This window comes from Mesoplodon mirus (genome assembly GCF_964341445.2).
Source record: "Mesoplodon mirus genome assembly, chromosome: 14".
In the NCBI taxonomy this organism is placed as follows: Eukaryota; Metazoa; Chordata; class Mammalia; order Artiodactyla; family Ziphiidae; genus Mesoplodon; species Mesoplodon mirus.
The window spans coordinates 66389233-66416163 of NC_138990.1; the positions used below are offsets into that span (position 1 = coordinate 66389233).

General features: G+C 37.6%; 1 protein-coding gene across 33 annotated transcripts in view; it reads right to left on the reverse strand.

The window, feature by feature from the left end:
- The window catches only part of NRXN1 (neurexin 1), a gene marked incomplete at both ends in the record, with an annotated part of 1125847 nt that overhangs the window by 620091 nt on the left and 478825 nt on the right, over positions 1 to 26931 (reverse strand). For all 33 annotated transcript variants that reach the window (XM_082643223.1, XM_082643222.1, XM_082643212.1 and 30 more), the window contains one exon: positions 4445 to 4883. In XM_082643223.1, coding sequence (XP_082499349.1) covers positions 4445 to 4883 — 439 coding nt within the window. The remainder of the gene's footprint in view (positions 1 to 4444; positions 4884 to 26931) is intronic.

The following is a 26931-nucleotide window of genomic DNA, read 5'->3' on the forward strand; positions in this document are numbered from 1 at the left end:
AAACAGTATTAGTCAAAGTTTGGGAAAGTGCTTCTTTCTTTCCCCAAGTCACAGAATGGAAGAAGGGACATATAACCCAATACAATTAATTGTGCTGAAAATGAAGTTCTGGAAAAGCATTCAGATGAAGACAATATTTCTTATCAAACAAAGGGCTCAGGTACCCACCTTTTAGTGAACAAAGGACAGAAGGGCAAGTAACCAGAAAGATGGACATCCTGAGTGACTATCTTCCTCATCAGTAGCATGCTTACTGTGGCTGCATATCCCAGCCCTCAGAAAGAAGTGAATGCTTTTCCTCAGGATTAATGTTCCTTCTACCTACATGTTTGCTAAATGATACAGGGAGCTCAGGAACAAGAGGAATAGCAGTCTTGTTCTCATAAAAGGTTGTCATTTTTGTATAAGGTTTATCACAGTTCTCTAACAATTGTTTAACTTCCTCACTGCATTTTTTTTTGGACGTCTGGGCTTGGAGGATGGAACTGTATTCATAAAAGAAGGACAGCACCTATTATCCTATATTGTTTAAACTGCTTTCAGGAAGTAATGTAATTCTTTAAAAAGCTGTATTTACAACTAAAAGAGTGCTATTACTCTTCAAGAGTAGTGATGGTGTTACTATTTTTAGAATATTGGGGTGGGTTGGCACTGAGCCATTCACATGTTTTTATTCTTTATTTTTTCTCACACCAAATATGTATTGAGCAACTGTTATTGCCTAAGAAAACACCAGGATATAAACATAAAGAATATAGTCCCTGTCATACATGGGTTCCCCTTATAAACTGGGGAATATCAAAAGTTCAGTCTGTCTACCAAATACAGTTTTAACACTGTCTCTGATAAGACAGCCAAAATTTATTAGCATCAAATTAATGACCATGGCTTTTAGTCCTATTTACTTTAGTATGGTCAATAAGAGAAGGAATAACTCCTACGTCTGGGCTCCCTCTACTTTAATAATGGAAATAACATGGTTCATTAAATGTTTTTAAATATTCAGCTAAGGAGGATCGCAGGCAAATCAATAGATAATGACCTTCATTGTCCATGAGTCAGAAATCAGCCCACATTGCCCTCTTGTCATATAAATATTGTTTCCCACATTATTGTAAGAGTAATGTTCATATAGCCTCTGAATATAACTGATGTGAAAAATGGATGAAACTATTTCTTGAAATTCTATGTTTCTTAGTTTTAACTGAGCTATAAATCTTAGCATTTCACCAAGTCTAACTCAGAAATATCCTTTAAGTAAAATAAAAGCTAGTATAGCTATTCAGTCAATCTTTAAAAAGCTACTTTATACCAAACCAATGCAGTGTGCAAACACAGAACTTAATTAAAATACTATATATAAAATATTAACAGCTGCAGTTATTAAAATTACATTAAGCTCCCTTGAGCTAGGCCAACATAAGGAGCTCTCTTTTTTTTTTTCAATTTAGTAAAGGCAGAACTTGGTTTAGTGAATGAGCATTGTTTTTTATACTGTTTGTTCCAATTCACTAATCTGAAATCATAATCGAATAAAAGTACTTTACCATCAAAACACAACGAAGCATACTAAATCTTTCTATTGGATTCTGACAAAAATCCCACATTTTGTTTATCTTCTTTCTTACTGCAAATAACACTTTTTTAAGGCATCTCTTTCTTCTTCCCATCCAGCATTGAACTTTGTAAATTAAAGTTGATATTTTCTGCTCTGCCCTTTTCCAATGAGGGTATAAACAGGGCAGTTAATAAACTTTTGGTTATTTGGATGAATTAAAGAGCTCAAACAGCAAAAGTAGATTTTCCTCGGCTTGAGGATTAAGGTATTTATCTGATCCTTATTGTAATAGGTCATCCAAGGAACTTAGGAAACTAATTAATTGCACCACTACTTAAGACTGGCTAGAAATATCCAGGTATAAATCATCATTATCAAATGGATAATGAATGGTTTTATTTTCCTTTTTATATCATTTTGCATTTACTAAAATTTTGACATTAACCATGTATTTCTTCATATAGTTAGAAAATAGCTCATTGATCTTAAGTGTAATATTTTTTGCCCCTCTGAACTTCCAAAAGTTATCCACTTAGTTAAATTGCTATAAAGTCTGACTAAAATTATATATATTCTTAAAAGTCATTTTCAAAATTTTATTCTAGATGTATTTCAAGTCAAGTGATAACATCCATAAGTTAATATTTCAAAACACAAGATTAGTCCATGTTCCCATCCTCCTTTTAAGTCTTCTGTCTGAAGGTTCTTAAGTAGCAAATTAACTGCTAACTCTGGCAGAAACAGGCTGGGGGAAGCCAAAGGGAGGCCCTCTATTGCCATATTTCTGTATTCCTATCAATGAACTCTTCTCAGCTTAAATCAGAAAAACAAAGAGGAATCCAATTCCTAATGGAATCAGTATAGTACAACAGACAAAAAAAAAATCTTTTATTGTCTACTCTCAGTTATCTAAGATACTGGAGAAACATGACAACATAGCACACACTGCACAGAATGGTAACTAATCTTCCTTTTGAACATCTTTAGGGAAATGAAAGAATGTAGGGAGACCAAGTTTCCAGAGAGGGATGAGTCAGAAACAGAATCTCCAAGATATCTTGGGGATCAGAGTAATAGGTTCTGACTGTCCTTCAACTCTCCACCCTCACCCCTAGCTCTCTCCCAATTTTCATGCATTTCATCTCTATTTTAGTGGGCAAAAAAGATCTCTTTAGGAAGGCAAACACGACCTTCTTGATCAATAAACAGGAAAAGAAGGCATGAATAATTGTAAAATAGGAAACTGCTCTGCTGCAGAGAAGCCAGAAATAAACAAGTGACACAGCAATCTGTGAAAGGAGTGCGAGGAGGAGAGCTCACCCCAGGGCTTCAGCATGGCCCTTCTAAACTAGGATGGTAATTACAGATTCTTGGATCTGAAAGAAGTACAAGGTGTCATCTGATCTGTGGTTCCCAAATTTGATTGATCGTCGAGTCCCCCAGAAAGTTTTGCAAAAATATACTATGCTAGTCTCCATCGCTGTTGATCCCCTGTCACTGGGTCTAGGATCCACTGAATACTGGGTCCTTCCCAACATGCTTTACAAAGAAAGAAATCCAGGCCCATTAAAAAATGCCTAGGGCTTCCCTGGTGGCACAGTGGTTGAGAGTCCACCTGCCGATGCAGGGGACACGGGTTCGTGCCCAGGTCCAGGAGGATCCCACATGCCGCGGAGCGGCTAGGCCTGTGAGCCATGGCCGCTGAGCCTGCGCGTCCGAAGCCTGTGCTCCGCAACGGGAGAGGCTACAAAAGTGAGAGGCCCGCGTACCGCAAAAAAAAAAAAAAAAAAAAAAAAAAAATGCCTAGGCCAAGCTTACCCTGGTATTTAGTGGAAAATCCAGAGTGAATGGTATAGTACAAAAGCAAATAAGGGAGTGGGGGGAGAGAGGGGAGGAGAGCGGCCAGGTTTATATTCAGCCGTCTTCAATTATAAGAAGATAACTTGATTTGTAAGTTAAGACAAATCAGCATGATTTGAGAAGCACTTGATAGCTGACAGTGTTGGCTGCTGTGAAGGACAATCAGCATGAAAGCACAGAGTGAAGAAAGTAAAAGACATAATATATAATTATAGACCTGAAACAAATGGCTTCTCTCTCTCTCTCCCTCTCTCGCTCTCTGGGTTTCCACAAATGCTACTTCCTTTGCCTGGATGACTCTTGCCCCCGCAGACGTAATGCTGCTCAACTCCCTAAGCCCCCTAATCTATTCCACATTTCAGAGTAAGTAAACGTTATTTCTTCAGGCCTTCACTACAAACATCCTCTCCTTCCCCACCTCACGTGCACGACTCCAGAAAAAAAACGTGCAGGAAAAGGAAGCCAGAGAAATGAATTCCTGTTGGTGGAATTCCAAACCTCTTTCATCAGAAAGGGAAGCTATTTGGAAGGCAGCGAAGCTTTGCCTGCATCCTTGAAATCCTACTGTATTGATTAAAGTGTTTTTGATACCATAGACCCACCTTGGATAAAAAAGTGTACTGTATTAAACTAAGGATTTTATATTAAAATTTTTTTCATATTTTATATTTGCCACTTCAAGCACCTCCAAACACCCAATGATACAAGAGATAACTGGGAACACAAGAACACTGAATTTTGTCATTTGCAAATTCAAGATAAAATTTCTTGCAAGATTTGGCACTTGATTATCCATTTAATGTTCATTTAAGAAGCTATTCTAGAAGCCATTTGAGCATTTGGGGTTTGATGCCCAACTATGATGATTAATTAGCTCCTTCTGATTCTTTTATGATGTGAAACAGAAATAATAACAATTTCCTTTACCCTAAAGACAGAAATGCAAGAACTCTTTAATATGTCTTGGTTTTAATTCCTTAGGAGTGGTGTTCCAGCAGATAAACAGCATAAAAAATGATAAATTACCTGACCGTCCGTCTCTTTGGAAGTCCACATGATACCATTCTCCATCATTCACCTTCTTCTGTAGGGCTTTGATTTTGATTGTACCTGACCCCATGTCTAGGAGGAGGTAGAGGTGGCCATCCAGCATCTCAATAGCAAAGAAGTCAACCTTTATCATCTGTGGGTGCTTGGCATCTTTTTGGTGCCGTGGTTTGCCATGACTAAATAAGATGAGGCCATTTGGCTCTGTTGTGCGGAAATCAAATGATATGGAGCCTGTTTTCTTTGCATTCCATTTAGGCAAAGAGACAAAAGATTCTGGGGTTTCAAAGGTGATTGGGTCCAAAGTTGCAACATTCTCACATTTGAAGGCCACCACTCCATGAATCTTCATCTTCGGGTCTCCTTGCTTGGCAAGTCGAGATAATTCCAGCCTTACATCATTATTTTTATACACAACCTGTAGGCAGAGGATAGCAGTGAGAAACTGGGCCCATATTTAATGTTTCGAACTTGTCATCAGTTCACGTAATTTCCAAGTAGATTATGAAAAGACATACAATGTTTAGTGCCTTTTGATGTATAAGACAGCTTTTTTAGCCAAATAAAATCCAGGTATCAATTTATTGAACATAACTATTCTAATATAATTTCATTCAAATAATGTGTACATACACACACACACACACACTCACACACAAAGTACCTGTAGTTAACTCAAATAACTTGAATAAATCTGCACAAAACTTTCATTATTCCAAGCATGTATAGAACCATTTGCTTTTGTTAGTTGGCTATTATGCTTTGTTTATTAAATATAAGTACTGAGGTTTTTCAGTTTTGCCATCACTAAAATATTTGAAATTAGATACTTTTGTATACCAGTAACCTAAAATACAGGATCTCTTCTATGGTCTATATATCTATGGTGCATATTAACTTTGTAAAATAATCACAAGTTGAGGTAAAAAACATCCTGAATTTTCTCAGAAAAATCATGAAATATGACTAAGATACAGAAGCTCTCTCTTGCCCTGCCCTGCATTAGTAACTGTTTGAATCATGTTAGCTAACTCTGGACCTTGGTGTTTATCCTAAATCCATTCAATCTATATTACTAATGTTCCATTTCACTTTTAATGTATATGAATGTGCAACAAATTTTGTCCTGTACCCTCATTTCCAAAGGCACTTCGTCTAAAGTGGCTGGGTAGTTCTCACTGCTTGTTTATAGTCCTAGGGCTTTTGGGGGACTGCAAATAGCACTTTGGACAAATCCACTGGCAGGGCTCACAATATCATGCATCTGCTATCACATCACCTTAATAAATCCGTAGTTATTTCAACATAGAGATTCATACCCTTTCTCTACAAAATCCATACCATGGATAAAAACATTTCCAAAAGATATGTCATACAGACTTAAGGATAAATTAGTTATCTATGTCCAGATAACTATCTAAATTCTTTTATGAAGGCACTCGAAATTTCACAGCAGCCAACACTGTCAGTTTCTAAATTCGTTTATCCATGTATAAAAATATACTTGCAAAACAGAAAAAATAAGCCTGTGTCTGATTAGTGCTATCAAGTTAACCAGGTCAAGACAGCTGTTATTTCTTCCACACCCATGACCAATCGAGCCAATAGTGTGGCTGATTAATTTCCTGATAGGATTTGTTAATGGATACTTTATTTTTTAGAGGGATTAAGAGTGCAAGCTCTGGTATCAGACTCCCTGAGCTCAAATTCCAGCTCTAGCATTACATAAGTATATGATCTCTAAGTTTGTTTATAGAGACATAATACTTTACAGGATGGTTATAATGATTACAGAAGAAAATGCATGTGCGAAAATCTACATGGCAAACAATCCAATGCCAAGCACATTGTAAGATTTTAATAAACATCAACTACATCAAACTGCATGATAATAAATATCATCATCTCTTTATTATCATCTAGGAGACACAGATATATTAGTTCTAAATTAATCCATTATGAGAAAATGTTTAGAAATTAAGCGCACTCATATAATTGGTGTTTTTTTACATGATTTGTGCCAACTAAATAAATCACATCTTTTCAATGCTAGTCCTGGTGTTTCAGTTTACCTTTATCTTGAAGAAGGATTATTATAAAGAATACCATATCCCTTATTCTTTGAACAAATATGTATAAAGGTTTAACAAGCATCTATTGACAACAAAAGAAGGGAAAATGAACTCAAGCAATAACAAAAAGGAATTAGATTAATTCTTAAACATACTTCCTAGAAAAGAGAAAGAGCTATTAAGCCTTGGGAAAGTTGATTTAGGATTGCCTTTCTTTGGGAACCTTCAGTAGTGGATAAAATGCTTTTCGTGGATGATTTTCCAAGTTTTATAACCTCTCACCATGATTTTCGAGCTACCTAAACCTGTATATTTGTTTTCATTTTTTCCTGGTGATTTATATTTTAATGTATGGATATTCCTTTGACATAGATATTAATCAGGAATGAGTATTTTCTGACCCAAATGATGCAGATGGTAATGCTGATCAATGCTAACGCATCACCATGAAATAGAACCACAGCAATGGAATTGGATGTTTCTGACATGAGCAAGTAGATATAAGGCAGGATATATTGCCTCATGAGTCCCACATCAGCTAACAAAAAGTTGAAAACATGTAGGGCTAGGGCAATTGTAGGTGAGAATTTCAGTGAGAGATTTATAATCTCATGAGTGAATTGGGTTCCCTGTTGATTCAGTGAGGTTCAGGGAGATGGAGAAGAAACGTAAGGATTCCCTAGATCACAATACTTAGGGTGAGCCATGCACCACCCCCTCACCCCAAAAAGGGAGTATGAATCTCCACTAGAATTTATGCTTTATGCAGGCAAAAACCTTACAACAAGATCAGTACCTGGCACAGAGCAGACACTCAATAAATACTTGCTGAGAGTTGAATAACATTCTTTCTTCACTTTTTTTTAACCTAGTTCCCAGATTATAGACTATTATTAATAACAATATTTACAAATATAGTTAAAATATAACAGAATGCAGTATTGTGGACCCATCTCATAATCTAGCTATAATTTTTAGCTAATTTGTCTAGGAAAGTGTGGAAACTTACGTACAAATGGTGAGTTGACCTATCACCTTCAAACTCATTTTATGGGGTGTAAACTACTTTTAGAGTAAAAACACCTGATTTAAAATTCTCCAGGGGTAGAATAATTTCCATAGAAGAACTATCTTGAGGAGAAGCACAGTGTGTTTTTTGTTCTTATTTTGTATTCTTTGAAAGGCAACTCTAGAAGACAGAAAGGCAATATTGGATAGGCAGGCTGATAGCTCTCAGATCTACACAACTACTTCAGCTGACCCAGATTTCATAATCACTCTACTTTTCTAAAGTCAGACTTACTCTTTTTTTGGGGGGGGGGCGGTACGCGGGCCTCTCACCATTGTGGCCTCTCCCGTTGCGGAGCACAGGCTCCGGACGTGCAGGCTCAGCGGCCATGGCTCACGGGCCCAGCCGCTCCACGGCATGTGGGATCCTCCCGGACCGGGGCACGAACCCGTGTCCCCTGCATCGGCAGGTGGACTCTCAACCACTGCACCACCAGGGAAGCCCTAGAGTTACTCTTAATATGACCTGAATATAGTCCAATTATAATAACAAGGAGTAGCCAGTAAGCACTCCAAATCTTTTTTTTTTTGCTTCTTTCTGAGATAATATGGTTTTCAATCATATATAATTATTCATATATCTTTTTTATTTATGTTAAAAATTGTAATTTATTTAATAGTTTCAACTTTCAACAAATCTCCTTACACTTTATCATCTTAACAATTGGTGATATTATTGCACACCTATTTGGATCCTTTTATGGAATCAATATTTCTTTGTGGATACTGATTTTCAGTTTCTTTGAAGAGTAATTCAAAATGTTGAATTTCACTTCCCTGCTTCATGAAATTATATCATAAATCCCAAAGGAATAGAAACATAAAAGGGGTCTTGGGTTTTTTGTTATTTGCTGGGTTTTGGTTGTTGTCTTTTAGCTGCCATAAAATTTCCACACATTGCTATGATGATCTCTTCCCTTTCTTCCAACATTTGTTAGAATTTTCAAAATGTCACTCACACTTAAATGGGCAAGAAAAGGAGTAGGATGTTTGTGTTTTTATATGCCTAGGCTGGAAATCTGAGGTAAACAGTCACTGAGTATTTTATTTGATCTTGATAATAGTCCTAAAAAGGCAGGGGGAGTAAACAGGCTAAAGAACAGAACTTTGGTAGTCTGGATACAGACTTGGTTTAATCACAAAGCTTTTACCTAAGTCAGGCTGCCTAACCTCTCTGTGTCTTAGTTTCTTAATTTCTAAAACAGACATCTAAAAAGGAAAGGCATGTCAAATCCATAAATCCTTGAGCTTTTTTCCCCTCAAACTCTGTGATTTGGGGAAGAGGTAAAAGATGCCCTATTGTTCCTTCTCTTTGTCTGGCTTTTTCCAGTTGTGGTTTTGATGCCAGGATATCGTTTCCTATTCTGAGATGTATTGAAACCCGTATTCCATTAGTAAAGAGAATGTTCACCACATCTTCAGGTACACAGACATGCCTCAAGGATTATATCTATCTAAGGTTTGTACAGATGGTATTGAAGAACTGGTGGCTGATAGATAAATCTCTTTCCACGGGAGGTAAGTGTGTGTGAAATAAGCAGATCAGTAGGAAAATATCTGCCACTCAGATCATGACCTTTGTTGTTGTTGTTATCAGTATGTTTTAGCTTAGAAGTCTTAATGGGGCTCTTGAATTAATTTAATTAATTAACAGGAATTGATCAAGACTTTTCATATGTTAACTATGAGAGTAGGAGGTGTGGTAAAATAAGCACTGAAGTCAGAGTCGGAGTTCTCTGCAGAGATCTTGACTCTGACATGACCCTCCCTGAGAGAACATGAGTGACTCCTTTTAATCTGAGTCTTGGTTTTCTCTTTCATTCTTGGAAGCAATCACAAGTGAGGCCTAAGAATCTGGTTCTCAAGTCAGCTTTCAGAGAGAACTCCAGCTCACCCTCTTGCCATCCTGTGACTTTGTGGAAGTCCTTCAACCTTGCAAAGGCTCAGTATTATCTGTAAAATGGGATTATAATATCTACCACATTAGGGTTATTGTAAAAAATGAATAATAGTTCAGTTAAAGCGCTAAGAACAGGATCTGGCACAGAGTAAGTACTCAAGTAAATAGTAGTTGCGGGCTTCCCTGGTGGCGCAGTGGTTGAGAGTCCGCCTGCTGATGCAGGGGACATGGGTTCGTGCCCCGGTCCGGGAAGATCCCACATGCCGTGGAGCGGCTGGGCCCGTGAGCCATGGCCGCTGAGCCTGCACGTCCGGAGCCTGTGCTCCGCAACGGGAGAGGCCACAACAGTGAGAGGCCCGCGTACGGCAAAAAAAAAAAAAAAAAAAAAAAAAAGTAGCTGCTCTTATTAATGTGGTTGTTATCATTATGAATAACAATATTATCATTCTTACAGTGAATTAATGGAGTTGTACAATCTAAATGTTGTAACAAGGGTAACAGCTAACAAGGCACATGGTAGATGATTGGTCAGTGTATTAAAGTAATTAATAGAGTTGCAAACAGTAGGATCAAAGAGATCAAAGCAGATTAGGACTTTCTTTTTTATTCTGATAGCCCTATTATAGTTTGAAGTACAGTGAAGGCTTTCTTTGCAGATGAGGTTTCTCAGCCAGAAAATATATACAGGAAGCTGGTGATCCCGAGAGTTTCACCTTCACTCGTGAGAGGGGTTTTATGTCATCAAACAACAACTACCCACCCCAACACTTCAAGAAGAATCAATTCCGATTTATGGAGGGTTTACTTTCTGTCAGGCTATGTTACAAGATACTTACACATATTATATGTTTATTCCTCACAAGCAACCTAGGAAATAGGTAACATTATCCTATTTTATCAGTAAATGTGTACAGAGATCACTAGAATATCTTTCATCATGACTGTGTCTAATACTCCTTTTGAATATCTAATGATGTTAACTTCAAACTTTGTCTTTGTCTCAGCAGGAAATTTCACTTAGTTTTTGATAGCAGTTTCTAAGTAGGAGATTCACAATCAAACAGCTATTTGCCACCATGCAAAAGAATGACCCTGTTATAAATTACATGGACTGTTCTAAAAAAAAAACAGTATTTTCTTTCCATTTGTCCTGATTAAAATCTCTCTAAATGAATCAAATATCACAATTAAGCAGAGGAATTTTTTCATGTGACTATTGATTAAAACGTCTTTTTAAGCCCAGTTTAGGCAGAGGGGCTTATTTCTCTGTTTCCAGGACTATAATGTCATTTTAAACAGGTATGTCATTTAGGATATTATATATACAAATATGTATACATATGTAGACAAACAGTCCTCCCTCGGTACCTGTGGCAGGACACTCCCAACTTACCCTGTATCAAAATCCGCAGGTGCTCAAGTCTCACATAAAATGGCACAGTATTTGCATATAACTTACATACATCCTCCCATATACTTTAAATCATCTCTAGATTACTTGTAATACCTGATACAATGTAAATGCTATGCAAATAGTTGCCAGTGCATGGCAAATTCAAGTTTTGCTTTTTGGAACTTCCTGGTATTTTTTTTTCCCTGAGTATTTTCCATTCTTGGTTGGTTGAATCTGTGGATACAGAACCCACAGATAGGGAGGACGGACTATATTCTAAAAGTCCAGGAGGTTTAAGAATTAATTTAAGGAGACTGTTTTAGTTTTACTTTTTATTTGTTTTAAATGTACTTAATGCTTTTATTCTATTAAGAAAAAGTCAGAATATTTCAAATATTCAAATTTAATTCTTCTTTTTTCATATTTGTGATCTGTCCATGTACCATCTATTTATATCAGTGTGCTCATTTCAAAATACAACCAAGAGTTAGCCAGTAAGTGAACAGTATAAGGACCACTCAGGCAAGTAGGAAGTAATGGCATTTGTTTTTCCATGACCTAGATAAGAAGCAGCTGGGAAAAGGACATAAACTGCATCACAACTTTCATCCCTAACATTAACTTATTTATTATTTTATTTGTTTATTTTTTGTGGTACGCGGGCCTCTCAATGTTGTGGCCTCTCCCGTTGTGGAGCACAGGCTCTGGACACGCAGGCTCAGCGGCCATGGCTCACAGGCCCAGCCGCTCCGCGGAATGTGGGATCTTCCCAGACCGGGGCACGAACCCGTGTCCCCTGCATCGGCAGGCGGACTCTCAACCACTGCGCCACCACGGAAGCCCAACTTATTTATTATTCTGAAATGATTTTTCAAACCCCACACTTTCAATTTAATCAGGTAAGTACTTGTTAGGTAAGGTACTGAAGAAAATGCAATTTTAATCACTTCCCTGTGCACATGCTCAGTTCAATAAAATATGGACCACTGAGAATACACCAGTTTAATTTCTCTTGAATATTTGCTATATATGTATGTGTAAACTATATGTGGACACAGACACATACACACACAGAGTTTACACATTTCCCAATGTAAATGTGTTTAAATGTAATACATGTCAAACCTGCTATCACTAATGTTCAGAAAAAAATATACACGTATATTAGAATAGATTGTACATCTCTACATAGATAAGTAGACAATACATATGTATATATGCCATATACACACCAAAATATAAACATGCATATATTTATATACATTAAACACATGTATATTAAACACAAATATATTTATATATTAAATACAAATATTTAATAATTTCAGAAATTAGAGAGTTCTTGGCTAAAATATATAAATGGTCTTACTCAATGTCTAGGGTCAAAAATGTCTTGGCTAAAGACAAATTTTAGCCCTTATAAGCTTCGCACATTCCAAAGGAAGGGCTAGTAGCCAAAGAAAAAACCAAAAAAAGAGTCTTTTACAATTAAGATTAAAAAAATTAAACAGACTTTCCTTAGTGTTCCTGCCACCATGAAGAGATAATTATAAAAGCAGAGTAGAGGCAAGGGGCATGATCATCACATTGTTTTAATCGTTGTACTCATTATTGTCCTATCATCTACCCAAGATCAAGTTTCTTATGCTAGTTACTTTCTTACATTGAGAGTCTAGCACAGAACTTACTTATAATAAAAAGGTTAAAAAAAAAAGTTTGTTGAACTTAACTCATCAAAGGACAAATAGGATTTTAGAATTTCTGAGAATGTCACACCACAGAAGTTTTCATATGTAATTTGAATATGTCCATTGAGGCAGATATGCATCCAGGTGCAGGGACTTACGTATTTGGAGTGGATCAGAGAAAGGGTAGAAATGAGAAGGGAAGTGTAGGAGATGTACAATCCCTGTACAAAGTAGCTCAATACCTCTTTAAAAAGAAGACAGCAATTAGGAAACTCAATCTTAAGGAGACTTACATAAGGCATTTTGAAAGATAAGAAGGGCTTTTGGAGGGGGGAGGAGTTGGTGGTTTTTGTCTCATTATCTAATTCTATTTAGAGATTATGTGCAGATAAAATGTTCAACTAAATTGAAATTTTCCCCATACCAAAACACATTTTTTATAATATAATAATAAACTAATTATGGAACATGAAAACAGACACCAACAACATCATTTCTCAATAAAGGCATATGACATTTAATTTGACACCAAAAATTAGTTGAAATTTAAAGAGAAAAAATATTTCGTTTAAGTAATATAGGGAAATAAATATTTTTTTGCTTAGTTCCAATTAAGCATGACCAAATACATCTTATTCATAAAAAGAAGGAGAAGAAAAAGGAAAAGAAAAACCCTCTTGCTTGTCCTTCCCTCATTCCACCATCAGTGAACTGCCTCAAGTCGGCAGACAACACTGGGTACCATCTGTACAAGTTAACCGTAGGAGCTAAAAGACTGCATTGTCCCTGGGGTAACAGCTCTATTTAATGAAGCTTTCAGTGGCATATGGGTGTGTGGCAAAAGAGCTCGAGTTCCATTAAACAAGAATATCTTTTTTCTCACATTAAATATGCAATAAATCAGTAATGCCTTTTGGGAAAAAATATATGTATATAGGAAAAATGAACAATGATTGCCAGTAATGTGAGATTTGAGATGCTGACGCAAAAAAAAAGAAAAGGTTGAAAACTAGATCAATTCTCTTTTGCAGATGAGTAAAATGAAGCTGAGATAAGCTAAGGAACTGTTCCAGTGGGCATCAAGCTCTGATCATGAACAAGTATTGGGGACTTCACTGTTCAGGACTCTTTCAAAAACCTCTGCTAAAAAAAATTAAATAAACAGAACAATGAACTGTCTCTACCTCAGGCACAGGATCATCAGAGGCCCTTAAGCAATTACAAATGAAGAGCAGCTGTCTTTTCTGCAACATGGCAGAAAGGGAACCGTAACTGATTTAAAGGCAATTCTAAGTTTAAAACTGCGTTAGCTTCACAATAAGCTGCTGCTCATATATAAAAATAAAAGTCCTGAGGGGAAAACATCTTGCTGTTATTTCCCCCCACTAATGAAATTTAGAAAGACACCGAAAAAGTTAACTAGAAACAATAAACTTGCAATGTTTACTGTTATTTTGCAACTAAATGATGAAGATATTTTCAGCATCAGTCTTTCATGATTTTGCAGAATGTAACACACCATAAATTAGGGTTTAAAACTTCTATTCCAAGCCAGCAGATGCTGCTAATAGGGGCAATGCATGTCTGCTTTATCCAGAAACTTTTAAATCATCTGTTAGTCTCAATGAAGGGAAAGTAGCCACTATTTTTTCCCCAAGGGAAACTATCTTCCTATCAACCAAAAATGGTATCTTCAAACTGACTGATAGTAACAAAATGATGGCACCGAATGTTATGTCTAGATTAACCAACTCATGTTCTTTTGCATCTCTACCCTCATGAGTTCAGTGAAGCTCCCTCCATCATTTAATTTTACACTTTTCTGAGGGGGTGGCCATATGTATAATGTACCATTTAGTATATGTTCACTATATGCATGAATACCATTTACTATATAGACTCTGTCCTTTCCCCATTGATTCACAACGACATGGTATACCAGTGTATGTTCTTTTGGATATGCCAAAGTTTCAACATCTGAATCTACTATCACTTTTTAAAAAAAATTTTCATTGGAGTATAGTTGATGTGCAATGTTGTGTTAGTTTCAGGTGCACAGCAAAGTGAATCAGTTATACATATACACATATTCACTGTTTTTTAGATTCTTTTCCTATATAGGCCATTACAGAGTACTGAGTAGAGTTCCCTGTGCTATACAGTAGGTCTTTATTAGTTATCTATTTTATATATAGTACTGTGTATATGTCAATCCCAATCTTCCAATTTATCCCTCCCCCCGCTTATCCCTGGTAACTATACATTTGTTTTCTACATCTGTAATTCTATTTCTGTTTTGTAGATAAGTTCATTTGTACCCCATTTTTAGATTCCACATATGAGCAATATCATATATTTGTCTTTGTCTGACTTACTGCACTCAGTATGACAATCTCTAGGTCCATCCATGTTGCTGCAAATGGCATTATTTCCTTCTTTTTTATGGCTGAGTAATATTCCATTGTATATATTACCACATCTTCTTTATCCATTCCTCTGTTGATGGACATCTAGGTTGCTTCCATGTCCTGGCTATTGTAAGTAGTGCTGCAATGAACATTGGGGTGCATGTATCTTTTTGAATTATGGTTTTCTCCAGATATATGCCCATGAGTGGGATTGCTGGATCATATGGTATCTCTATTTTTAGTTTTTTAAGGAACCTCCATACTGTTCTCCATAATGGTTGTACCAATTTACATTCCCACCAACAGTGTAGGAGGGTAAATTCTTACATACACAAGGTTCTGTTCCTGAGCATCTTATTCTGTTTTTTTGTTTTTGTTTTGTTTGTTTTTAAATTTATTTATTGTTGGCTGCATTGAGTCTTCATTGCTGTGCACAGGCTTTCTCTAGTTGCGGCGAGAGGGGGCTTCTCTTCGGTGCAGTGCGAGGGTTTCTCATCGCGGTGGTTTCTCTTGTTGCAGAGCACAGGCTCTAGGAGCGCAGGCTTCAGTAGTTGTGGCTCACGGGCTCTAGAGCACAGGCTCAGTAGTTGTGTCTTAGGGGCTTAGTTGCTCCGCGGCATGTGGGATCTGCCTGGACCAGGGCTCGAACCCGCGTCCCCTGCATTAGCAGGCAGATTCTTAACCACCCATTCTGTTTTATTGGTTTCTTTTTTTCTTGATCCAGTTCTACTTCATTTAATTATCATAGCTTTATAATATGTTCTAATATATCTTATGCCCCTCCTACCAAACCATTTACATTAATTATTCTAATAATGTTTACACATTGTATCATACAGAGGTTCTTGTTTTATGCATGGATAAGATAAATATATACAACAGAACTACTGAGGTTGTTCTGATCTAGCTTTCTAAAATGTAGCAAGTCAAAGCTGGTGGCAAAATTATTTATTCAAACTCACTTAAAGAGACTTGAATAGCAAAAGGAAATTATACCTTGCTTAGAATTACATACCTGTTATTATAATTATTTGTAAAGTTATTATTCATAAGTGATTATAGTAATTTTGAGTTTAACATATCAGTGAATCTGGCCTCATGCCAGAAAATTACATTATTTGTTAGTTGGAGGGTAGATATAAAACTATAGAGAGAAAATCAGAAAAAAAAAAAAAGAAACAGTGAATGCAGTTTTAAGCACACCAATTCTTTCCCAATAATTACAGGGTCCTGGTAGAACTTCTTGCAGTAAAATACCAGGAGTGGGTCACCAGTCCATCAGAGATATTTGGAGGACCAGGTGAATGACTATCAGTGCAGGAGAAAGCAAAGTGCCCTCTGGCTCCACTTTAATGTGCCTCTCTTCAAGAAGCAAGGCCACTTGTCCGAAGACACACAACTAGGAAGCATGGAGCCAGTAAGTAGTGGACAAGGCAGAATCTGAATGCCTGTCTCCACAGCCAGGAATATATAATTTTTTTGGTTTTCTTTCCATGGGACTGTTTTTATGGTAGTTAAATTCCCTTCAGCAATAAAAACTGTGGGACCCAATTAAGCCTCCTGGACCTGAGATTTCAAGCGCTGCTTTTCTAATTGGTGAGTACTCAAGCTGTATGAGTCCCCTTTCTTGCTATGGATGCCAGCCTTTACTTCTCAGTCATGCCTCTACCTGAGAAACCTCAAAGAAAACAGAGGAAGCTGACATTTAAGGCAGCCAAAGCTGTTGTTTTTAGCACCTGAGATGAAAAGATTTTGCAAAGTAGACTTGTTCCTGATAAATTTTGTGTAAATCTCTCCCGTAATTTTAATATTATCTGATGAAGGCAATGCACTGTATGATATACAGATATGGATATGGATATGGCTATAGATTCATATGGATATAGATTCAAACAGCTCTGCTCTGCTACTTAACTAGTTACACTGCCTTGGGCAAGTTCCTTAGTCTCTCTGAAGTAGTTTCCCTCTTTATCAAATGAGGTTAATACCCATTTTGTAGTGTTATTTAAGCACATACAGTACTATGTGCTTGGTCTTGGGCACTGAGTAAATAAAGAGTAGCCGTTATTGTTACTAGTATGGTCTTCAGTGTGTAAGATCTTAAACTATCAGAGGGGAGTGCTCGTCGTCATTTAAGTAAATAAGTGACTACTTCTCTAAAAAGCAAAGAAGCATTCTGTGAAATAATTAATCACCCTCAAATCTTGTTTACATGACTACTTCCCAAATTTCATAACTCTATCTCCCATGAACTATACATTTTGAGAGATTTCCTCTACTAAACAAATAGTATTTATTAAGGAATTGTTTGATTTTTTTAATTTATCAAAGCCATCTATATGAAAAAATGAGATAGCTTCTGTAATCCCACGGAGCTGATCGAATTATAGCCTATGTGTTTTATTTAGCTTGTGCTAAGCGTGGGTAAATACGTAGCCTTTTCCGGGTTTGTTGAAATAATAAGCATATGTAACTGTTCTTCATTTCTAATTTTAAAGACCCTAAAAAGTATACAGACTCCAGGTTGGGAACTGTGATTTTTCAATTATGACTGCTAAACAGGGGGTATTTCTTCTTAAAGCATTCTTTAATTATTTCCTTTGGAAGGTCCCAAGTGCTTCAAATGTCAGATGGGTTGTGTCTTTTGCCAAGGGTTGCTTAGTTAACTGTTTATTTAATAAATGGTATTTTATGTGCTGCTGAATTTCTCATGACACACATTAGGAAAATTTTGGCAGCATTTAAACTGGAGAACTGAGAAACACATTGGCTCTACGGAAGCTCAATCAGCTCCCAGGCAGAGCAAGGTCTTTGCCAAGAAAAATTCACTAAAATAAAAAATACAAAGACCTAACTCACATATAACCCAAGGAAAACTGACTTTGGTATCTAGGATTCAATGAATATTGCATCTAGGTATCTCAGCTAGCCCATGAATGGAAGGGGGGAAATGCTTCACAATTCTGGGAGAGAAATGAGAATGGGATCTCCTTGCTTTGGAGGATGACAATATGCTTAAATTTCTTGGTTGCTTGGAAAATTCAATTAGTTGCTAAGAAAAAGCAAATGAAGTCATGTAATATCTCATGTTTCTTCCTTATGGAGATCAGTCTAAGCCTGTGTTTATAAGTTATTGAAAGACATACTCAGTTTATTCATTTCAATGAAGGAGTAATCAATGGTTGATTTTTTTGTTTTACTGAGCGCCCTAGACCAAATATCCAGATGGCTACATTTTTTAAATGATTCAGTCAGGTTCCTAGACATTGTATAAGCACTGGTTACCAGGTATGTTTTCTCTAAGGACTCAGAACAGGAAAATGCCCTGAAATGTTACCTGGGCTCTGAAAAGTCCCAAATCTATTACAAGGTAATTTTTTTACTCACTTGTACTACAGAATGAGGATGGAAGAAGAGATTTTTAAAAATAAACATTAGTTTGAGAAAATAAAGATTAGAACGTAAGTATCTTTCAGCAACTTAAGATGAACAGCACCATCATTACTATAAGAATGTGCTGAGGCTTGTGTGTAATAAAGGCCCGCTGCAGTCATCTTCTCCCAAATAATACTGTCATCAGCTCCTTCCCTCTATTTTCTGCACTACACCAGCCCACGTCCCAACCCCTTTTCCCTCTCTGGAAGATAAATTTTCTGAGTCAGCTTGGCTCTCTCTTTCTCTACTGGTTTGCTGAAGGCTCCGGGCACTCTTGGGCAACCAGAAGCCTGGCTGGATCCATGTATTCTTATCTGTTTGGCACCATTTTTTTTGCTTCATTTAGAAATTAAGAGGGCTGGGCCCATCAGCACGTAGATGCTGATCTGACGCTAGGTTGTCCAGCTCTCATGTGGCTATATGGATTCATATACTCCTCTTCACGCCTAATCATTTGGCTGTCTCCTTATCCCTTGATTAGCTAGTATGTTGCTTGATATAATATTAATGTGAATCATAATAGCACGAGTAATCACCCATTACGACCCTGCTATGCGCCCCATGCATTTTTAGCTACTTACAAAAACTCTTATTTCTCATGACAGTCTGGTGACGTAGGCATATTAAGGCTCAGAGAATTTAAGTCTTGTCCAAATTGCACAGCTTATAGATGATCAAGCAGGAGTCCAACTCAACATTTATCTGATTCTGAACTTGTATGTGGTTTTTGGTTCATGCTCCTCATCATCACACGGGATACTGGCTAAGTTCCTGTGTACTTTGCCAGCGTGGTGAACCTCATCATAAGTAAGTAAAGAGACACCTTATGCCTTTTCTTCCACCAAGTGGCTCATTTGACTAACTGTGGTTCTCTTAATACTACTGGTAAAAAATTCCCCTTGGGTTCCACCCCACTCTCTTTCTCCCTTGATTTTAGGATAATTACCATTCACATGGCTGCCCTATGGTACTCTGATTTGGTGTCACACTTATTTTGTGTTCATTTCGCTCTTAAGACGAAATTGCCTGACCATGTTTTCAAGTGAGTACAAAACTTGTTTTGAAATTTAAAGATTCCATAAACTAAGATTATCTAAGTTACCTTGTAAGTAGAAAATAAAAAATGAGATTTAGCATTAGTAGCAATGACATTCTAAGGGTCAGTTTCCAGGGTCTAGATTTAGATTTGGCTACTACAGCCTGCTCCTTGAGTCAGCAAGAGAATGGTGATGCGCCAACCACATGTAAATTGGGAACACTGTTTTCATGACAGCAGATGAAGTCAGAACAGCAGGGCCAGAACTGGGGTGAAATGGGTGAAGTGAGTGAGGCATTCATCTTGGATGCAAAATATAACGCAGTGAGGGGTGGGGGGCACGCAGAATGCTAAAAATTCAGTAATTAAGACAAATAATATTTCAATGCAATATTTTTTTAAAAATGTAAAAAAAGTCTATGATAAACAAAATATTAATTTTTAAAATAAGGATGGGATCAGTATTACTCTGTTCTTTTTGTCTCAGTCTCCAATATAGCCTAGTACAGCACTGCAATACAGTATTTTTCTAGGATGAAAGAGCCTAATTTAGTCTTTGGAAACTTATTTATGAGAACAAGTGCCAGTAACTAGAAGTAGTTTTGGGGAAAAGTCATTAGACATCATTAAAATTAGAACTAGAATGCACTATTAATTTTTAAGGTGTCCAAGTCATTAATAAAACCACCTTTACCCAAAGGATAATAATAGCAAACACTTATAGAGTGCTTAGTTAGGCAATATTTTAAGCCCTTTACTCATTTAATCCTCAGGACAACCTGCTGAGATAGAGGAACAAGCTCCCTGCCCCAGAATTCCTGGTGGCACATTCACTAGAATACAATGTCCGAGGAGCTGCACAACACAGTGACTCTGGTAGAATTGGGAGTCCTCATTTTACAGACGAGGAAACTGAGCTCACACAGTTCGAAACTGAAAGAAACAAGTTTGAAACCCAAGTGGTCTGTCCAAGGCCCTTGCTCTTAACAATATTATAGAAACAAACCAAGCCTCACAAAGACCGAATAATCTAGCTGCGGCCTCCATTGAACCCTACAATGCGGTTAACTTTAATAATAATAATTACCCCCAAAATAAAGATCCTGGCATGAACTTTCATAGAAACTAGTCAATATTTTAAGGCATATATATTTCTTTTCAGTGACTTGTCATTGAAATCACCTTGACAGTTAATCATATTGACCTGAGAACTGAATACAATAATAGATCTCTAACATTCAGCAATCAATCTACAGTTCAAATGTGTAAACTAGACTGCTCATTCAAGATTTTTTTTAAATAGTGATGAATAAATAAAAATTAATTCAACAGCTCACAGGCACTGAAAGGCCAATAGAACCCAGCCTCCCAGCTTCTGTCACTGCTGGTAAACTGTAAACTGACTTCTACAGGTGTATAGCCAGTATTCTTGTATTAAACAGCCAGTGTGATCAAAATGGAAAATAATAAGTACATAAATTTCATCTCTTTGTGCTCAGCAGCACTATAATTATATGATGAAATTAGAGCACTGTGAAGGATTATAAACAAAAGAATAAAGGATTCAGAGTAAAGCCTTTAGACCATATCTAAAGTAATTACTGTCACAATTCATGCTGTCCATACATGTGGATTTCTGATTATCTAGTTTACTACTAAATTAAATAACAAACAAACAAAAGTTAATGGCCCTATTAGAATATTCCCTATTGATGTTTTTTTAGGCCTATAATGAGCCAGTATCAAAGTAGGAATATCTTTGAGGAGCAAAACAGAACAAGCTTGGCTCTTGGGAAAATGTTACTCCAGAGAGGAAGAAGGGTTAGGAGGTGGGCTGGCAGTAGAGTACTGAGGCAGAAAAATACCAAAGTAGAATATAAATGCCTTTATTCCACAAAAAACTCGGGCATTTCCACAGCACTGGTAAGTAGGTCAGGGCTATTAATTATATGTCATTAATTGAGATTTATAATCCCATTTAAAATTAATTTCTTATAAATGTGATAAATCAAATCATCTTCTGCTCCTTCTTCCTCGTGCCAATGTATCACTGAGGAAAACTTTACTTTTAGTGGATTCGTGAGTGTGTTCATTCATACACGACTTATTCAAGCACTCTCACAATGAGCTTTTCACATGAGTCTCTGCTCTGGTCCCTGGTTGACTTGCAGAAAGCAACCTGAGGCTTGGGCAGCTGTGTTGTACGTGTGACCCATAGGTCATAAAACAATTAGACACAAAATATGGATAGATTAGAAAAAAACACATCCAGACTGGAGGAGAAACAGAACAACTAAATAGGCATGCTTGATCAGTGGTGGGAGGCTTAGAAGTATTCTCTCTATATATTGTTATTATTGTACATCTATTTTATGGTAAATTTATAATATGATGCCCTTCACAATGTTCATCTGATGCTGAAGCTTATTAAAGACTCAAAGTGATGGTAAGGGCCATAGATACATATTTATTTTAAAATCAAAGTGCTTCCTGTAGCTTGGTCACCTCCTTTGTGATTGGATCAGAGAGAGGTGTGTACTCTAGCACCATACTTCGTGTTAGGCAGTTGTACATCTCCCTGTACTTGTTGAATAAATATTGATGGAAAGAACCATTGGTTATCTCATGAAAATAATGCAAGTGCTTTTCCTGGCAACTCTTCTAAATGAGGGCAGTAATGATAACACTTTTTATTCTAATACACATCAGCAAGGGCATGGGGAGTAAGGGAGGTGAGGATGAAAGAAGTGGTTGGGACCTTCACTCATGAATTACAATGTTCAACTGGTTTTGACCAGGTTACAAGAAATCAGTTAGCAAATGAAGACTCTCTTCAAGAAGCAGCCCTAAGTTTAAACCTGAAATCAGGATGTCTACACTGGAGCAAAATTACATGTTTACTGATTTTAACTTTAACTATAAATCCAAGGACCTATTTCTTAAAGAATCTAGTTGACACCAGGAAGCCTCTAAAGGAGATATTGTTTTAAATTATCACAATATAAAATGTTTCCCACAGTGATGATTAGAGGATTAGAAGCACGACTGTAAGAGCTGATTGCTTCAAAAAGGTAAAATTATAAATGTCCATTTAGAAGACTAGGTTTACACAGGGAAGGAAACTCAATCAGTAAGTTTGAAAAATACTGTATTGTCTTGAGAAGGCCAACAAAGAGGTGGCTTTTACATTCTTAGATACAATGGAGAAAAAATTTGTTAGAGGGTAAGCCTGTGTGATTTTATCCTTCATAATCTTCATTCCTAGTTGTCCCAGGGTATTTTTGTTTCAAGTAGTTTCTCTTTTCTTGTTGTCTCTTGATTCCCCCACCCACTAAAACTATGGCTGAATACACTTGAGAAACCTGTAGTTCTGCTCAGTTTTGAGTCTAAGTTTTGTTAAATTCCATAGTGAAATCATAAAGTAAGTATTCATTTTTTGTTTGTAAAAGACACAATTTTTGAGAGGAAAAGTAAACATCTAAAAGCAGCAGTCCCCAACCTTTTTGGCACCAGGGACCGGTTTCGTGGAAGACAATTTTTCTATGGAATGGAGGAGGGGGTAGGGACGGTGGTGGGGCGGGAGGATAGTTCAGGCAGTAATGTGAGCGATGGGGAGCGACGGGGAGCAGCAGATGAAGCTTCACTCACTCGCCCGCCATTCACCTCCTGCTGTGCGGCACAGTTCCTAACAGGGTCACGGCCGGGGGTGGGGGGGTTGGGACCCCTGTCTAAAAGGATTTGCACACTTTAACATTTCGGTACGGGGTGGAGGTGTCCAGGAACCACCACAGAGCAGCAAATTACAGTGGAAGTTCCCACCACACAGGAAGGAAAAAAACATTTAGATGCTTGCAGGAAGAGCTCAGAAAGAGGAAAAAATAAAGGGAAAAGAAGGCAGATGGAGTGACCCTCCTCCCACCAGAACCGAACCTAAAGAAGATCGGACACCCTGATACATAAGACTGGAGAATTCAGAAACAACTAGTGCTGGCGTCACACTTCCCTGGGGGAAATGAAGACCTCTCGGAGAAACCTTGATTTTGTTAAGCTGCCCTGTCCATCAAGGCCTGAGAGTAGAGATGGTAACTGCAGAGGAGGATATCCGAGGGGAACCTCAAAGACTCCGGCAGGTTGCAGAGAATCTTGGATATAAAGGCAACACAAAATCCCAAGTCCAGAAGGGTGTATGCCCACACAGTGCCCTAACCACTAGCCAGGGCCACTCATGTCTCAGTCCACAAAGGATGGCTAGAGAGCAGGCTGAGGAGGGACACCTCAGGGAGTCCAGGGATGATTCCAAGGAAAGCCTTCAGAGCAGAAATCCCTCCCCAAGATCCTGGGGATGGAAAGAGAAATTTCCCCTTACTTAACAGGGAGAAAAAACTCTGATAGAGAATTTGAAATCTGAGTTGACTGAACATTTACTTGAAAGAAATACTTTTAAACAAGAAGAAAATGAGTGATGTAAAATTGGAAAGTTTCTCTACCACCTGCCCTCAAACCACCATCACCAGGAATGGGAAATTAAGAACAAGATTAGTATCAGAAAAGTAAATAATCTTTCTCTGCATATCTTCTTTAAATTGCATAAACTTTTATATCCTTCCTACACCCAACTTACTGAAACAGCAAGGCTTTCTGTACAGTGAAAGCTTTCTGACGCTTACAATGTGTGGTCAATACCACACAGGTGATATATATGACGCTGTGGCAAATTCTGCTGCCAGAAACTGTTTTCAATGCACTCTGGGCAAAAGAACATACTTACTGTGTACTCTTTTCTTTTAAGGATTTTTCTTGTTTGGTCTGGCCTCTTCTGCTTGTTCAAACCCACCTTTTAGTGTGTTCTTTCATAAAAAGAGGCTTATTTAGCTCATCTCTTATGAGGGTGATAGTGGTAATCTCATAGTTAATGATAATATTAATAACCACCACTGATTAATGCCCAGTGTATGCCAGCCAGTATGCATTGTAGCCATTAGGAGTACTACTGCATCAATTCTCCAAGGTAGGTATTTTGTATACCCATTTTCAGATACAGCAATTGAAAATGAGAGAGTTTAAGTAACTTTCCCAAAGTCACACAGCTAGTAAAAGCTCATTTCATTACCTAACGTTAAATCCCAACACGTGAGTTCTAACATGTGAATAAACCCTGACAACCTCTGAGGAACAAAGGGCTCTGTGAAAAGAAGAAAAATAAATAAAGCTAACTTTCTTTTTCCCTATTCAACGTTAATCTTCAGGATTATTCATTTTCTCAGTAGACAGAACCTATTGGGTATCGGAATGAGTTTTAAAGTACTGAGAACTTTTGGTTCTAGTTTCAGCTCTGCCATTAATTGTGTGAATTCGGGTAAGTACCTTTTCAGTTTTCTCATCTGATCAATAGGGATAACAGCTGTCTTAGCTCCTTCGCAGAATCATGAGTATTTCTACCCTTGTCTTAACTGATATAGAATTGGACAGTGTGCAGAAGTACTTTTCTGGTGAATCTAAAATATATTATTATAGTCATCTAAAATTCATATCAGGTATGAGGATGACTAGGGAGACAATTTCAATATGTGGACTTTGTGTCAGGGGCTGGACAAGGTGCTGAAGACATAATGATAAAAAGATCCAGTCTCTGGGGACTACCCTGGTGGCGCAGTGGTTAAGAATCCGCCTGCCAATGCAGGGGACACAGGTTCGATCCCTGGTCCAGGAGGATCCCACATGCCACAGAGCAACTAAGCCCGTGTGCCACAACTACTGGGCCTGCGCTCTAGAGCCTGCGAGCCACAACTAGTGAGCCCACGTGCCACAACTACTGAAGCCCACACGTCTAGAGCCCGTGCTCCGCAACAAAGAGAAGCCATCACAATGAGAAGCCCACGCACCACAACGAAGAGTAGCCCCCACTAGCCACAACTGGAGAAAGCCCACGCGCAGCAATGAAGACCCAATGCAGCCAAAAGAATAAAAATAAAAATAAAAAGATCCAGTCTCTGGACTTGAGGAGCTCCCAGCCTGATGGAGGGAGTTGGGAACATACACAGCTGATTAGAATGTGACAAGACAGAAACAGACAGAAACAAAAATAATGTTACGAATCTAAAGTCAAACATGTAGATCTCTGCCTAGGTCTCAGAAGAAGGACCTGGATGAGGAAGGTTTCATCCACAGTTGTATGGTGGTGATAATTTTTGAATTTGATTGTGAGAAATATAAACATGTAGAAGGTATGTTTACATGTAGAGGCTCACAATTAAATCTCATTATATTTTTGAACACATTATCAGCAAGTAAAGATTAGGAATGAAACAGCTGCTTATTGGAGATGGAGCCACAAAAAGATGTAAAACTGAGTAGTTTCAGAAAAGTGATGGAGAATTTAGGTTTCTTTGACAATTTGAGTTTCTCACTTGCATAATAAGAATAGCTACCATGTATTGGATCTTTTCTGTGTATCACAGGCATTGCACAAAGAACAATATAGGGATATTTTCATTTCGTTTTTTTCTGATAGCCTCATGTGGTAAGTAGTAATATCATCCCCATTTCACAGATAAAGAAACTGACAGAAAACTAAAGTGGTTTGGCCCAACCAAACCACAGTTACAGAGTTAGTAACTGGAAGGAAGAAACGATGTGGCTACACAACCCTTACTCTTAGTTCCTAACCTGCACGTACTATACTGTACCCTGGGCTAGGACAATTTGTGAGCTACAGAGAAAAAACAGTAAGTGCACAGGGATGTAAAAGCTACGTTTGAAATCATGGGGAAGAAATAGCAGGGTAACTTTTCTCAACTGCACTTCTCTGCAACTACGCACATAAAAGATGGCTGGCCATTAAGTCACAGATCAAGCACAAGGATTACCTCTCCTAATAAACTCTTCTGGTGTTTCCTGAAGGCAAGAAGATAACATCCACTGCTCTAACAAATCTAGCAACACTAGACTTGTATAAAATACAATATGATTGGCCCAGTAAGAAAGATTATATACAGGGCACTGCATCTTCAATGAAGGAATAACTGTCATCAAGGGTTTTATGACAAGTGATTCCACAATCATTTGAGTGACTTTTGCTATAAGCTACCCTGAAGCATTATATGTATAGATAATGGCATATTATCATATAACAAACATGCCCTGTTGAAATTTCCTTTATTTGTGTTGTTGCATATGCAAAAACTACCTCCAGTGGTTTCTCCTAGTATGTGTACATAGCACTGGGCCTTATAAGGCCTTAATATACTGATCGAAGATTTGAGTCAATAAAGGAACACCAAGGAAGAAATTAGAAACCCTGTGCACGTAGAATGTCAGTAAAAGGAAGCAGTCCAAAATGCTATCTAACCCATAGAAAAAGAATAAACTGGTGGACACCTTACAAGTTCACTTAAATTGTCAAATGATTATTAAGAGGATGTCTCTCAAAACTGCTTGAGATATTGGCTTTTGTCAAGAAAAACGAT